Consider the following 13,833-nt stretch of genomic DNA (forward strand, 5'->3'; position numbering starts at 1 on the left):
AAGTTTATTAAGACCCCATGGGGTGGTGGTACATTCCTACAGCACCCTTCGGCAATGCAAGAAGTATCACACCGAACATCGGTGCGAGACCTCTTTTATACAGTTTTACAGTAATAAAAATGTAGGCGGAACACATTTACAGAGTTTTAGGTACATATTTTGGTCATTTTTGGAACACAGCCAACTCATGGGAGGAGTTACAACACCACTGATCAGTTTGGAGGAACATTCCTAAGTGATGACTGTCCACTAGTACAAAGGACTTAACTGCGCATGTGTGAGCTTGACCAATACTAAAAAAAGCCTGTTGCTGGGCAAACTCGAGTGGTCAGTGGTACAGAGAAAGGACGAAAGGGTATGCTGGCCACGAGGCGACGCATTCATATGAAATGGCCGCCGGCACATTCAAAATGGCTTCCAACAACCATGGTCAAGATAAGGGAAATTCGTGTAGCAAAGCTTAACGCTAACCCGTCAAATTACGACAGAACTGTTAGAACTCAAACAGGGGAGACACGATTTGGTCACCTATCTTACTACGTTTAATAGGCTGGTGGCCGAAACTGCCTGGCCCGAGGAGAAACGGATGTCATTATTTTATCAGGGCCTAAGAGATGGCTTTAAAGACATAATATCCCAAATCGATCCCCAACCTACCACCTGTGCAGATATGATCAATCTGTCCCTCAGGTTAGATGGGAGATTAGCTGAACGAGGAGGAGAGAGACGAAGGTGGGACAGAGGGTATTACAGGTCGGACACCTCGTCCCGTAAAAATGGTTCACCCACAGAAACAGGGAGTGAACCAATGGAGATAGGTGCTGTCAGAGCCCCATTAACCAGAGATGAACGTGAAAGTCGTAGGGTGTTTGGTGTGTGTATGTTTTGCGGGAAAAGGGACATTATGTAAAGGAATGCCCTTCCAAACCCAAGAACACAGGGGGTTGGTCCCGGAATAAAAAGGTGGCAGTGTCATCCACTATATCTACTGAATCCCACAAAGAGGGTGAGGAGGCTAAGATTTGGAAACTTCCTTCCTTGTCTGTTATGGCATTGCAGGATAATGAATCACACATAGTGCTTCCTATGACTCTTGAAAGCAAGCAACAGGTTCATCAGGTTCTGGTCATGATAGACTCTGGGGCCACTGGCAATTTTGTGGATAGTGGTTTGGTGATGGATCTTGCATTGCAGAGAGTAGTTAGAGAGAACCCTGAGGAGGTATGGGCGGTGGATGGCAAACCTTTGAAATCAGGCCCTATAACGGAGCAGACAGATATAGTGGTATTGTCTGTTCCAGTCTTTAACGGTACACACAGGGAAGAGATATCTCTGAACATCATAGAGGCCAGCAGTATGAAGTGATACTAGGAATGCCATGGTTGTGCCACCATAATCCCTCTATACAGTGGAAAACCAAGACGATACAATTCTTGGATCAAGAATGTCAGAGTCACATAGTACAGAACAAACATACACACATAGTTGCCTTGTTATCTATTTTTAGGATAGCTACGGCTGCCGAAAAAGAGGTGGTTTTACCTATACAATATCAGGATTACAGTGATGTATTTAGTGAAGTCATGGCAGAACAGTTGCCCCCTCACAGAGACTACGACTGCCGCATTGATCTGGTAGACGGGGCCACTGTTCCAATTTGTCGAGTATATGCACTACCAGTGCCTGAAACAAATCATTTGAAGGAATACTTGGAGCACTACCTAGAAATTGGGTTTATACGGCCTTCCCATTCTCCTGCTGCCTCTCCTTTGTTTTTTATCACAAAAGCGAATGGGGATTTGCGGGCTTGTGTTGGTTATCACATGTTGAATAAGAATACCATATGCAACAGATATCCCTTACCTCTTATTTGGGTCTTGCTGGATCAAGTAAGAAATGCCAAGATATACACTAGGCTGGACTTGAGAGGGGTGTACCATTTGGTGCTCATTAGGACAGGAGATGAATGGATGACAGCCTTCAAAACTCACTATGGTCTTTACGAATACTTGGTGATGCCGTTCGGGCTTTGCAACGCCCTAGCGGCATTCCAGTATTTTCTGAATGACGTTTTTAAAGAATATGTTGACATCTGTGTAGTGGTGTACATAGATGTCATCCTTATATATTCAGAGGAAGTCGAGGAGCATACTGGACAGGTAGTCAGGATCCTACAGAGATTAGGAGAAAACAAGTTGTTTTGCAAGTTGAGCAAGTGCGAATTTGGGGTGACTGAAGTAGAATTCCTGGGGGTCATGCTTCATCCTGAAGGGTTACGTATGTCAGAGCGTAAAGTGTTGGCAGTACAGAAGTGGCCGACTCCCAAGAACATGAGGGAAGTCCAGTGTTTTTTTGGGGTTCACAAATTATTATAGGAGATTTATCCTACATTTCTCTCAGGTGGTGGTGCCTCTAACACGATTGCTCGGGAAAGGAGTGTCCTTCCATTGGTCGGTGGAAGCAAATGAGGCCTTTGAATACCTCAAACAAGCCTTTACTTCAGCCCCTGTGCTTGCCCATCCTAAACCTGAACTGCCATTTGTAGTAGAAGCTGATGCATCAGATGATGCGATAGGTGCTATCTTGTCACAAAGGGAGCAAACCACAGGTCATTACATCCTTTGGCTTATCTACCACAGAAACCAAATTCAGCGGAAAGAAACTACGCCAATTCCGGAAAAGAATTGCTAGCAATTAAGAAAGCTTTCCAATAATGGAGACAATATCTGTGGGGAGCTGTTTTTCCAGTAACCGTGTATTGGGACCACAGAAATCCCCAATACATGAAAACAGCTAGGCATCTCACACAAAGACAAATGAGGTGGATGCTGTTTTTTGCAGAATATGACTTTGTTATTACCTTCAGACCAGGGGTTGACAACAGAAAGGCAGACTCATTATCTAGATAGGAGGTTGAGGAAGAGTCATCTATTGTCCTGCTTTTGAATCTATAGTTGACCCATTCAAAGTGATTTGTGCCCTAAGTGCAGAGAACTTTTTGAACAAGGTGAAAAATGCTAAGACTAAAACAAAATGGGAGTCTTGGGTTACAGAGGAAGAAGGTAGAGGCATAAAACAGGGGCTGCCTTTTGTTGGTAACAAACTGTTTTTGCCCTCTGTGGGGTTGCAGAAAAGGGCGTTTGTCTGGTGTCATGACTCTCCTGTGGCAGGACATCAGGGAGTGCTGAAGACAGTTCATCTGCTACAGAGATATTTCTGGTGGAAAACATTGAGACCTGATGTTTCCTCTTGGGTAGCACAATGTGACACCTGTGCTCAATCAAAAAATGACAGTGGTAAGAGGAAAGGGAATTTGATACCAATGCCGACCCCAGGTAAACCATGGCAAAATATTAGTTTGGATTTTGTTACTGGGTTACCACCAGATCAGGGTAAAACGACTATCCTGGATGTCATCGATAGCCTCACCAAATTAGGTCACTTTATACCCTGTGTCAACATTCCTACGGCGGGGCAAACAGCTCAATTGTTGTCCTCTAATGTCATAAGTTTGCATGGCTTACCAGAAGTGATCGTGTTGGACAGAGGCCCTCAGTTTATAGCCAGATTTTGGAAATTTTGGTGTCAGGCCTTACAAATCTCTTCCTCGCTGTCCACGAGTTTCAATCCTCAGACGGAAGGACAGACTGAAAGGTTAAATCAGACTCTGAAAAAATATCTTCGTTGTTATGCCGTTACCGCTCAGAACTCTTGGGTTTCGTTGTTGTGGATGGCGGAGTTGGCATATCACAACGCTTGGCATAGCTCTGTGGGTGTATCTGCTTTTTATGCAACTTACGGATTCGATGCCTGCATACTTCCTATCCGTATTCCTGAGGGTGCATCTGAGCAACCGGCAGTTTTTAGTTGGATGAGAAAATTACACATGGTCCATCGACAAATCACCAAACACTTGATTAAAGCTAAACAGGAGTACAAACGACGGTGGGCGGATAAACACCGTGTTGCTGGATCTAACTATCAAGTGGGTGATAGGGTGTGGCTGTCTACTAAGAACATCCATTTCAAATTGCAGTGTGTTCCATCCACGTTACATAGGGCCTTATGTCATCTTGAAGAGAATTAATCCTGTGGCCTTCAAGTTGAAATTGCCTAATACTCTCTGGATTCATCCAGTATTTCATTGTAGTCTGCTGAAGCCTGCCTTGTCCTTCGGACGTCGGCTCCTCCGCCTGTTCTGTGTGATGGTGGTTTTGAATACGAAGTGAAGAGTATACGCGATTCTAAATGGAAGAGGGGTGTGATGTAGTATCTGGTCTCCTGGAAAGCGTATTCAGCTGAGGATGACTCCTGGGAATCATGCGACAATGTTCCTTCTCCTGAAGCTGTGCGTGCCTTTCATGTTCGATATCCTGGTAAACCTGGACCTAGGAGGGGCTGAGAAGAGGGGACGACTGTTAGGTTCTGGTTCTAACGCGCCTGCCTAATATGTAAACTACAAGTCCCATGATTCCTTCCAGAAGGGGAGGTACTTAAAGACGAAGTCGCGCTGTGACTAACGCCCGTAATTCTGACCTGTTTCCTGTGTTGCTGTCGAACAGTCAGCTTTCCTTTTGCCCATGCCTTGCTGTGCCCGGTGTCTCGATCTCTCCAGCTGGAGAGCTATTTGAGGACGTCTTCTACATAAAGGTAGGACGCCGTTTACTTGCGGAGCGCTGTGTGTCGGGTTGGCCACGCACTGCCATATATTCATTTCTTTTGCGGAGTTCTGTGTGCTGGGTTGGCCACGCGCTGCCGTATATTTCCTTTCATTTGCGGAGCGCTGTGTGTCGATTGGCCACGCGCTGTCGTACTTCTTTCCGTACTCTCCTACCTTTTTCGTTGGCTTACTTTCCAAGCGAGACGCGGTGGGGTCATTCCGACCACGCGTATTCGCTGTTCCTTCTACATGGTCATTTAGGGGAGAGCTACGTGCAGCGGAGTGTAGTGGTGATTGGTAACTACACGCTACTGTGTGCATTATTTGTCCAGGATATTGTTACGAGGAGCGCGGTGGTACAATTCAAACTACGCGTTACCTTGATAATCTTCAACTAGTGTTTGTAAAGCTACTCTTGTTATTGCAGAGCGCAGTGGTGAGGATTAACCACACGCTTTGGTAACTTCTACCTTTCCTAACTCACTCCTTGTTCATTGTTCTTTAGTGGAACTTGTTGGTAGAATTCCACACGTGGTGTGCTTTCTGGATACCATTCTTTTCGAGACTGAGCAGGAGTTAATGATTTCTCCTTTTCAAACATTATGGTGTTCAATGGGAGACCCCTTGATTAATGAGATTCTTTGAAAATAACAATTCCCTGCTAGCAGTCTTATCGTTTATGGTATGTGAGAATGTGGTGCACAGATTAAGTACTATTAGTAAGCACAAGGTCATGGTTCAGATTACTTATGTGTTTTATATATTCACAGATTTTGTTCTGGGGGCTCTGATGTTTGAAGAGGTCCATAGGACACACTACAGGTACTGATTATTCTAGTGAGACCACATGAGTGTAGCCATTTATGTTTGCTTTGCCTATAATATGTTATTTGTGTTTCAGATTTTTTTCACTGCAGCTCCCTTCCCTTCCCTTTCCCTCGCTTGATGGTTCGAACACCCTGTGTTTATACTTTAGGGTGTTGGTAACGTCAGGAGGTGGACCCCTATTAGCAACGACTGGATCTTGCAGAGCACATCCGACAGCCGAAGCCAGTTGGGCGCAGACAGGAAGGAGAAGATGTGCACGAGCTGCTTGCTCTGCAGTGAAGAGGCACCCACCTCTGCTCACAGTCCGGCCATAGGCATCCCATGACTGCTGCTCACCCTGCCACAATGTACTGCCACTAAGGTTCTGGCTGCAAACACAAACCATTAAATGACAAGCGGACAACAAAGGGCAGACCCACCTTTCCTCTCTGACCTGTCAGCCTAACTACTGAGAGCCGAGGAGGGCAACGGGCAGGAGGTGGTGGTGGTGGAAGGGAGGGAGGGCACACCACAGGGAGATACAGCGCAAAGCTGCATCAAATAACACGAAAAGGAAAGTAAAATAAAAAGAGTGCCTGAATTAATAGATAAGCTCTAGATTAGAAGGCTACTGAGTAGTTAGACTGTGCTGCGTGAGCGGCAACTAAATAGAGAAAGGAGGGAGAAGGGGGGGCAATAAATGACAATCGGACAACAAAGGGTGAAGCGACCTTTCCTCTTTGATCTGTCAGCCCAACCACTCAGAGCGGAGGAAGGCAACGGGTATGAGGTGGTGGTAGAAGGGAGGGAGGGCACACCACAGGGAGATACAGCGCAAAGCTGCATCAAGTACCACGTAAAGAAAAGTAAAATAAAAAGAGTGCCTGAACTAATAGATAAGCTCTCCATTGTAAGGCTACTGAGTAATTAGGCAGTGCTGTGTGGGCAGTCACTAAGTAGAGAAAGGAGGGGCAATGAACCAGTAGAAAACAAGATATCTTGAAGAACAATCCAAGTAGCAAATAGCAATCAAAGACAGAATAAAAACCCACAATCCTGAATACTAAATGTCTCGAAGAGACAGCGCAAGCGCTGCCTAGGCTCGACCTAAAAAGAAAACCTTGTCAATAGGAAAAATGACAAAAAAAATAGAAAATCAATCAGCAGCAGGGAGCTTAAGGGAAAGTAAAAAGTTGAAGTAAGTGTAGGAGGGGCAAAAACATGCAAGTGAAAAAGGAAAAAAAAAACAGGCGTTACCAGAGCACCACACCTCATTAGCATGCTTTGCTTACTTGTGTACCATGCATGTGTGTTTTGTACACAGATGCCATATGCCAATATCTTGCACACCTTTTAGTTCATCTTGATGTTGCAAGATTGGGTAGAAAGACAATACATTTTCTTTTCATTGGCTAGCCCCTTTAAACTACAAGCTCTACTTAATTTGCCTGTTTGATGGTAAAGACTTTCCGTATAACCACAGGCCTAGATTTATTAGGGGCATTATGTCCTCTACCCTGGTTGACACTGCCCAACATATTTAGAGAACACCAGCGCCCTAGTAATGATCTCCATGCATTCAGAGGACTCACTGTTAGGGCAGTTCCTCTAAAGGCACTGAAAGATTTTTCAAAACCACGAACTTTGTTTTCAAAAACTTACAACCATAGAGGTTTTTTCCAGGAAGGGATAGAAAGAAAAAAATGACTGTATGCTCTAAATAGGCAGTGGGCTAATGTTCTCAATCTGAACAGGCCCTACTCCCTTGGCACTTTGGAGTATGCTTTCCCATAGTGGAGCCAGCAAGGGCACCACCATTTGAAACAGGACAGTCCGCCTGACTCTAGGTAGAGTGGGCAGATTGAGGGCTTGGTGGACAGTGTACAAAGCCAAGTTTGTAAATAACTACCCCGTCCACCAAACCCTAAATCAGGTCCCAAATTTTAAGTTGACTAGCAAAATTCATGTGGTTGAACCAAAAAGTGGAGTTGCAGGCGGAGCAAGGAAAATGCCTTTAACTGCTTTGATCTCAAAAGCATTATTTTGGTCTTAGAAGTATTGAGTTTGAGATCACTAAAACTCAGCCAGTCAACAATTTTATTGGCTCTTGTGTTTGCAATATCAAAATAATAAATTTGCCTTGGTATCGAAGTAAGGTCTGTGTATCGTTGGTGTAAAAGTCTAGAACCTCAGAGAGAATCAGAAAAGTGAACACAAATGTTGAAAAGAATGGACAGGAGAGTAGAACAATCGAGCATACAGTAATCGATGGGAAGAAAACATTGTAGTGTTGGCGCAGATACTCCAGCAGCATCCCTTAGTTGTTCAAACATTGGCAAATGAACAACAGTATCGAACACCTTCAGTAGGTCCAGCATTATTAGTACATACCTTTCTCGGAGTACTGAAAGCTTTTGCAGGAGTTAATAAAGATTTGTCCCTAAAATCTGCCTTTATACTTTGTTCAGGTAACATGAAAGGTTGACATAATGATTTTTTTGAAGAAGGAATTAACTTGGCATTAAGTTTTAAGCTGCTTCTTTTTGGTGTCTCCAAAATTTCAGTTTGAGTTATCTAAAACAAAGACAACATAATAAATCATTAAAAATATGAATTCACACTATGCATACATTATGTATGAAAAGCTGTTCGCATGTAACTACAGTTCTCCAACTTTGTTATGGTTCATAGATTCACATGCTCAAACATTCCCTGTTGTAAGGCTGGGAATTTCCCAATAGGCAATGTTAACACATCACTGTCCCATCCACATGTAGTCCACTCACCTCATTATGTGACCCAAACTCTGGCCAATGAGGTGAAAGGACTCATAGTTCCAACTCTCAACCAAGGCTGCGCTGCTCAGATTTGCAGAACAATTTAACTCACAGCAGAATAGGAGGTCTCATTACTTGAGAGGTGGGTCTTTAATGTGAATCTTGAAGGATATCAAAGTTAGAGAACTGTAGCTACAGGTAAGTAACCTTATTTCCCCAATATTAGATATTTCATGCATTCACATGATTAAATATTACCAAAGGAGTTTTTAAATCGCAACTACCATTACTACACATGGTTTTACAACGCATGCCATTACAACACATTTTTTTAAACTGCCATTACAACGCATACCATTACAATTTATAATACTTTTAGGGAAACAGTGGTATAAGTGTTGGATAGTGTAGGGGGAAACATGACTATTCCCAACTCTAGTGAGTGCAACAGTAGGGTAAGAGTTGGATAGTGTAGGGGTAAACATACTATCCCCATGTACCCCAAAACCCATACCCACCCTAAAACTAAAGAAATCCCCATTACTTACCTTATAATGCGTTGTAGTGACATGTGTTGTAATTGCATGCATTGTAATGGCATGCAATGGAAAGACAGTTGCATTGTAACAGCTGAGTTGTAAAGGTAGTGCGTTGTAATGACTGCGTTGTAATGGTTGTTTCCTGTATAACACTTATGAAAAAGAAGCAGTAATGAGACTTACCTAAACTAATTAGTTTGTGCTGGTTGACCCACTACCTCTCTTCTGGTCATCCAGATTGCAATGATTTGTAAAGGTGCGCATTAAAGACTAAGGGCTCACTTTATATTTCGATGGACGGCCCAATACTCCTCCAGGGAAATGTAAGTTACTCCACCGCCCTGATGGATATGCATTGGTGAAAAGATCAAGCCAGGGTTCTTCCCATTGGTGAAATACACCTATCCCCACCTTTGGGTGCTGCTGCCATTTGTGCTCTGCTAGACATCCTCGGGTGAGTTTGTCTACCCTGGCTTTTAAAGATCATCTCAGTTGGTGCATGATCAAGGAAATGCCCCGACAATTCAGCTAATTCCAGAGACAGTAGGCCTTATGACACAGGGCCTAGGACCCCACTTTCCACCCACTTTATTGCAATACCACATTATGGTGTTCTTGTCCTTGAGGACCTGAATCAACCTCCCTTTGATGGAAGGAAAGGAGGCTTTTAATGCCAAGCGAAAGGCCTGCAACTCCAACAGGTTGCTTTAGAGACGGGTCTCCACCGCTGATCAAAATCCACTTCTCCCAGGTGAACGCTCTAACCCAGAAGTATGCATCAGTCACCACCGTCAGAGCTGGGCAGGGTCAGGCGAAGGGTCCAATGGCAGTCGAGTAGAGAACCACAACCAATATTTTATAGTCTCGCTGACACCCTGCAAGCGACCGTCGAGCAGACAAAGGGGAACGATCAACGCGCCCCAGTTAAAGCTGCTTCTCCCATCTGCTTGTGTGCCTCAAAATTATTTGCTACATCAAATCGAACATCAACGGCTGAGACGGGTAAGCAAAGCTCGTGCTCAACCCCGGTTTCTGTGCAGATTCTGACTCCTGGAGGCAGCTATCGAGCTTCCGACTCTCAGATTTGGTGATAGGGGCAGCCAAGAGCTCGGGCACAACAAAATGTAGAGGTGCCAGCTATGCCAATGCACGGCAATGGATGACCGGACTGTGGCCATATAAATACATAATTAAACAAAGGCATCTCCCCTGGCATCTAGGAAAGGTGCAAAGCGCGAACCGCTGCTAACCGCCACTTAAACACACCCAATTCACTAAAAGGCAGAGAAATGCAGCGGGGTCAGCACGGATATAGCTTGTGAGAATGCAGACTAGTTAATTTGCGCCGGAGTGTGAACAGACTTCCCAGGGCCCCTAATAGCAGCTGCGAAGATAGGGCATAGTGCACTGTTGGCTGCAGCGTGGAGGTGTGAGGCGCTCCAGGGGCGCATGAAATATCACTAGTAAGCACGGAGCAGAGAATTCACTGCATAGAGAAACCACTGAAGCAGACGTACGCTAAAGGGAGGATCGCGTACTGGGACAAAAATAAGCAAGTCACATAAACTGTCTTGAAGTTACATGCAGCAGGAGCGGAGAGCTGAGGCAGTGCGGCCGTTCTACGGGCATTGAAAATGCGCATTAACTGACTGCAGCAGAAGATCTCCATGCGCGTGCCAGGCACTAAAAAGCGCAAAAAAGGAGATAGGTCCTGGCGGGGCTGAGGTAGGGCTGGACCATTTATAAATCTACACACACAAAGGTGCCCCCTTCTCAAACTACTTGTACTATAATTTCAGATAGGGCCAAATAAACAATTTCATTGAATTTGGTCCGGTATATTTATTTATACCTCTTAGTCATATAATTTCATACAAAAATATTTCTAATGGCAGAAAAGAATACACAATACAAAAGATTACTTACAGTATTACTCAATCAACATTTAACATAAAACATTACAAAAATATCCAAGAAAGTAACATCAACGAAACATCCAACAAATAATGCAAATATCAGTTGATCAATTTTGCAATATCTGCACCATTTCTATAGTCACAATTATGTTTCTAAAAAAACTGTTTCATAACAAGAGCAACAAAACATGTATCCTTTTATCAACACGGCACTAGATGTAATAATTGGCTCTTGATGGGTTCGCCGACGCGTTTCAAGTTCGGGCCATGACTCCCCGAACAGTCATCAGGGCTCTGTTAATCGTCTGTTTAGGATGCAAAAAAACGAAGTTTTAATGACAACCTATTTGCCTCTTCTCTACACCACACCGTTTGAATAAGGTATATATCTACCTGTATTCCTATATGGATGACCTGTAGTATCTTCTATTGATGGATGCACTCTTTTTCAGATCTCAGGTGGAACACCTTTTTTTGAAAGAATCTAGGGATGAACAACATATTGTCCACGTTTGTAGGAAATACTCATAAAACATTGGAACAACTTATTGAAATAAACAAGGAGTTCCTCCGTCTAAGCGGACTCGTGCTGCAAAAAGGGGGGGGGGAATATCTGTATCTGTTTTGCTTTAATCCTATTTGAACAGAAACACGTAACGTGCTTTTAGCAACGTTGTACATATCGATAAGCATTTCAGTTGTTTTACTATGCACTGTATGCACGACATACCTGGCGTGTAATCCGCTGTATTAGTACAGGTGGGTTTCTTCATCTTGTCATTAGCGATGGCCTAGTTTCCCTATTTAGACAATGCACTCGTTAGTGCGCACTTTTCTTGCAACACAGTTCGTGTAACATTAATAACAGGTCTCGAAGACTTCCCTACCTGTTTTAATCAAGAACGAGGTGGAGCCTCTTGCCCACGCCTGTGGCCCCGTCCCGGGCTACACGTGTATCAGGCTCGCCTTTCTTTAAACTTCGCGAGTTCCGATATTGAGATAAACCAATCGCTCTCTAAGGAGAGAAACGTAATATTGGATAAGTCGCCATTAAAGTTTATACCAAACACAAGTTGGGCTGGCTCGATCGTGTTGTGATACCTGTTAGTGCGGTCTGCTCTGCTCCATACAGCCGGTGCTCCTCGATCACTTGCTAATCGTTTGTGGAGCCGGCGGCCATTTTCAGATGTATACAAAACAGACCGCTGTTGCGATAAGTGCATTGTGGGAGCTGAAGTTTTGAGGCACTTTCTGAGTGCAACTGTGAATCACACGAAGTTGTTCCAATACCCATAGTATTGTTTGATGGTTACAAGCGTCGCTCGCTGTATGACATAATTGTAAATTGAAGTTTTAATTCCACACTCTTAATTCTAGTAGCAGAAAGCAAATGATACATAAATTGTTTCTGCTTATTGCAGGAAGTTCCTGCAGCCTAAGCATTTACATTCAGGCAGTATGACCCCAAACCTCAAATCCTTGACAATTCTGACATAATGTTTAAGCCAGCCATTATGCAGTTAAATTTCAGAATTAGGTATGCTTCTTTCTCAAGTAGCATCCTGTCAGTGTTAGTAGGGCGCTGTGCGTTGTTCATTGTATAAAGTACAGACCATCTAAAGTCGTTTTCATTATGGGACATTTCGACAAAATGTTCAACCATGGAGGCCGTGAGTATTTTCTTCTTTATTCTAGAACTGTGCTGGCCTATACGAAGGTTGACCTGCTGGTTTGTTTTGCCAATATAGATCTTCCGGCAAGGGCAAATGATAACATAAATTAAATTTTTGGTTTTACAGTTTGAAAAACCCAGTTGTTTCCACTTCACTCCCTGGTGTTGAAACTCAGTCCCTTCAATGGTGTTACCACATGAAACACAATTCCCACACTTGTGATGCCCTTCTACTGGTTTCATGTCCCACAAGGCCAGAAGATCATGTTTTGGTTGGGACTTCGGGAGATCAGCTCTCACAATTTGTTGCCCCAAACTCCTGTTCTTTTTGTAGGCAAAAATTGGGCGGGGGAATGGACATTCCAAATCCTCCAAAAGGTGTCAATTTTTAAGTACCGCTTGTCTAAGCTTATGCGTGTCAGGCCCAAAGGTGGTAACGCATACCAGTCGGTCTAACGCCTTCTTTTCTTTGATTCCTAACATCAGTAAGGGACAGCTTTAGGCAATACAAAGTCTTAAGGAAGACCCCTCCCTGGTCATAAAACAGGCTGACAAGGGGGGAGCAGTCGTCATTTGGCCTCGCGAGAAATATGTCGCTGAAGGGCTTAAACAGGTTAACAACACCATATGGTATTGAGTCCTCAATGAAGATCCAACAAGGCAGATCCAGGGACTGATTACTGAAGTGTTGGTACAGGGAAAAGAGGAAGGCTTTTTGGGTAGTAAGGAATTTGAATTTTTATATAAAAAATTTCCGCGAATACCGGTCTTATACTTACTACCCAAAATACACAAAAATCTAGCTGAACCACCAGGGCGCCCGATTGTATCGGACTGTGACTCCTGTTTAGAGCCAATATCCAAATACGTGGATTTTTTCTTAAAGCCCTTTCTGAAAGGTGGAAGGAACTAGTTTTGATCCATCCAAACAAATAATGGCGACTATGGACGTTACATCCCTTTACACACAAATTCCTCAGGAAGAAGCCTTAGAGGTAATTGAGTTGTATCTAGACAAAAGGGACAAGCCACACAGGGTGCCTACTTCATTCATCTTAAAACTTGCAGCGATAGCACTACAGAAGAACTATTTTCTATTCAATGATCGGTTCTATATGCAAGTCAAGGGCACTGCCATGGGGTGTCCTTATGCCCCAGAAATGGCAGTGCTCTACATGGCACAGTATGAGACCATGTTTGTAGAGAACAACAACCCATACATGGAAAATATCATACAATGGTGGCGCTACATAGACGACGTCTGGCTCCTGTGGCAGTGGAGCCAGACTGAGCTTTTGGCGTTCCACGAATGGATAAACACTAGACATGGGGACATTAAATTCTGTATAGAGACAAACACCGAGAGAATGACATTCTTGGACGTCGAGGTGACCTGTGAGGATGGGAGATTGAAAACATCCTTATATAAGAAACCAACAGACAAAAATACCATTTTACACCA

General features: G+C 43.8%; 1 protein-coding gene across 1 annotated transcript in view; it reads right to left on the reverse strand.

The window, feature by feature from the left end:
- Positions 1-13,833, reverse strand: part of SYCP1 (synaptonemal complex protein 1) — a 5,090,281-nt gene that overhangs the window by 771,229 nt on the left and 4,305,219 nt on the right. The window contains exon 36 of the mRNA XM_086919665.1: positions 7,859-8,041. Coding sequence (XP_086775791.1) covers positions 7,859-8,041 — 183 coding nt within the window. The remainder of the gene's footprint in view (positions 1-7,858; positions 8,042-13,833) is intronic.

This window comes from Lissotriton vulgaris, chromosome 5, assembly GCF_964263255.1.
Source record: "Lissotriton vulgaris chromosome 5, aLisVul1.2, whole genome shotgun sequence".
NCBI classification, from domain to species: domain Eukaryota; kingdom Metazoa; phylum Chordata; class Amphibia; order Caudata; family Salamandridae; genus Lissotriton; species Lissotriton vulgaris.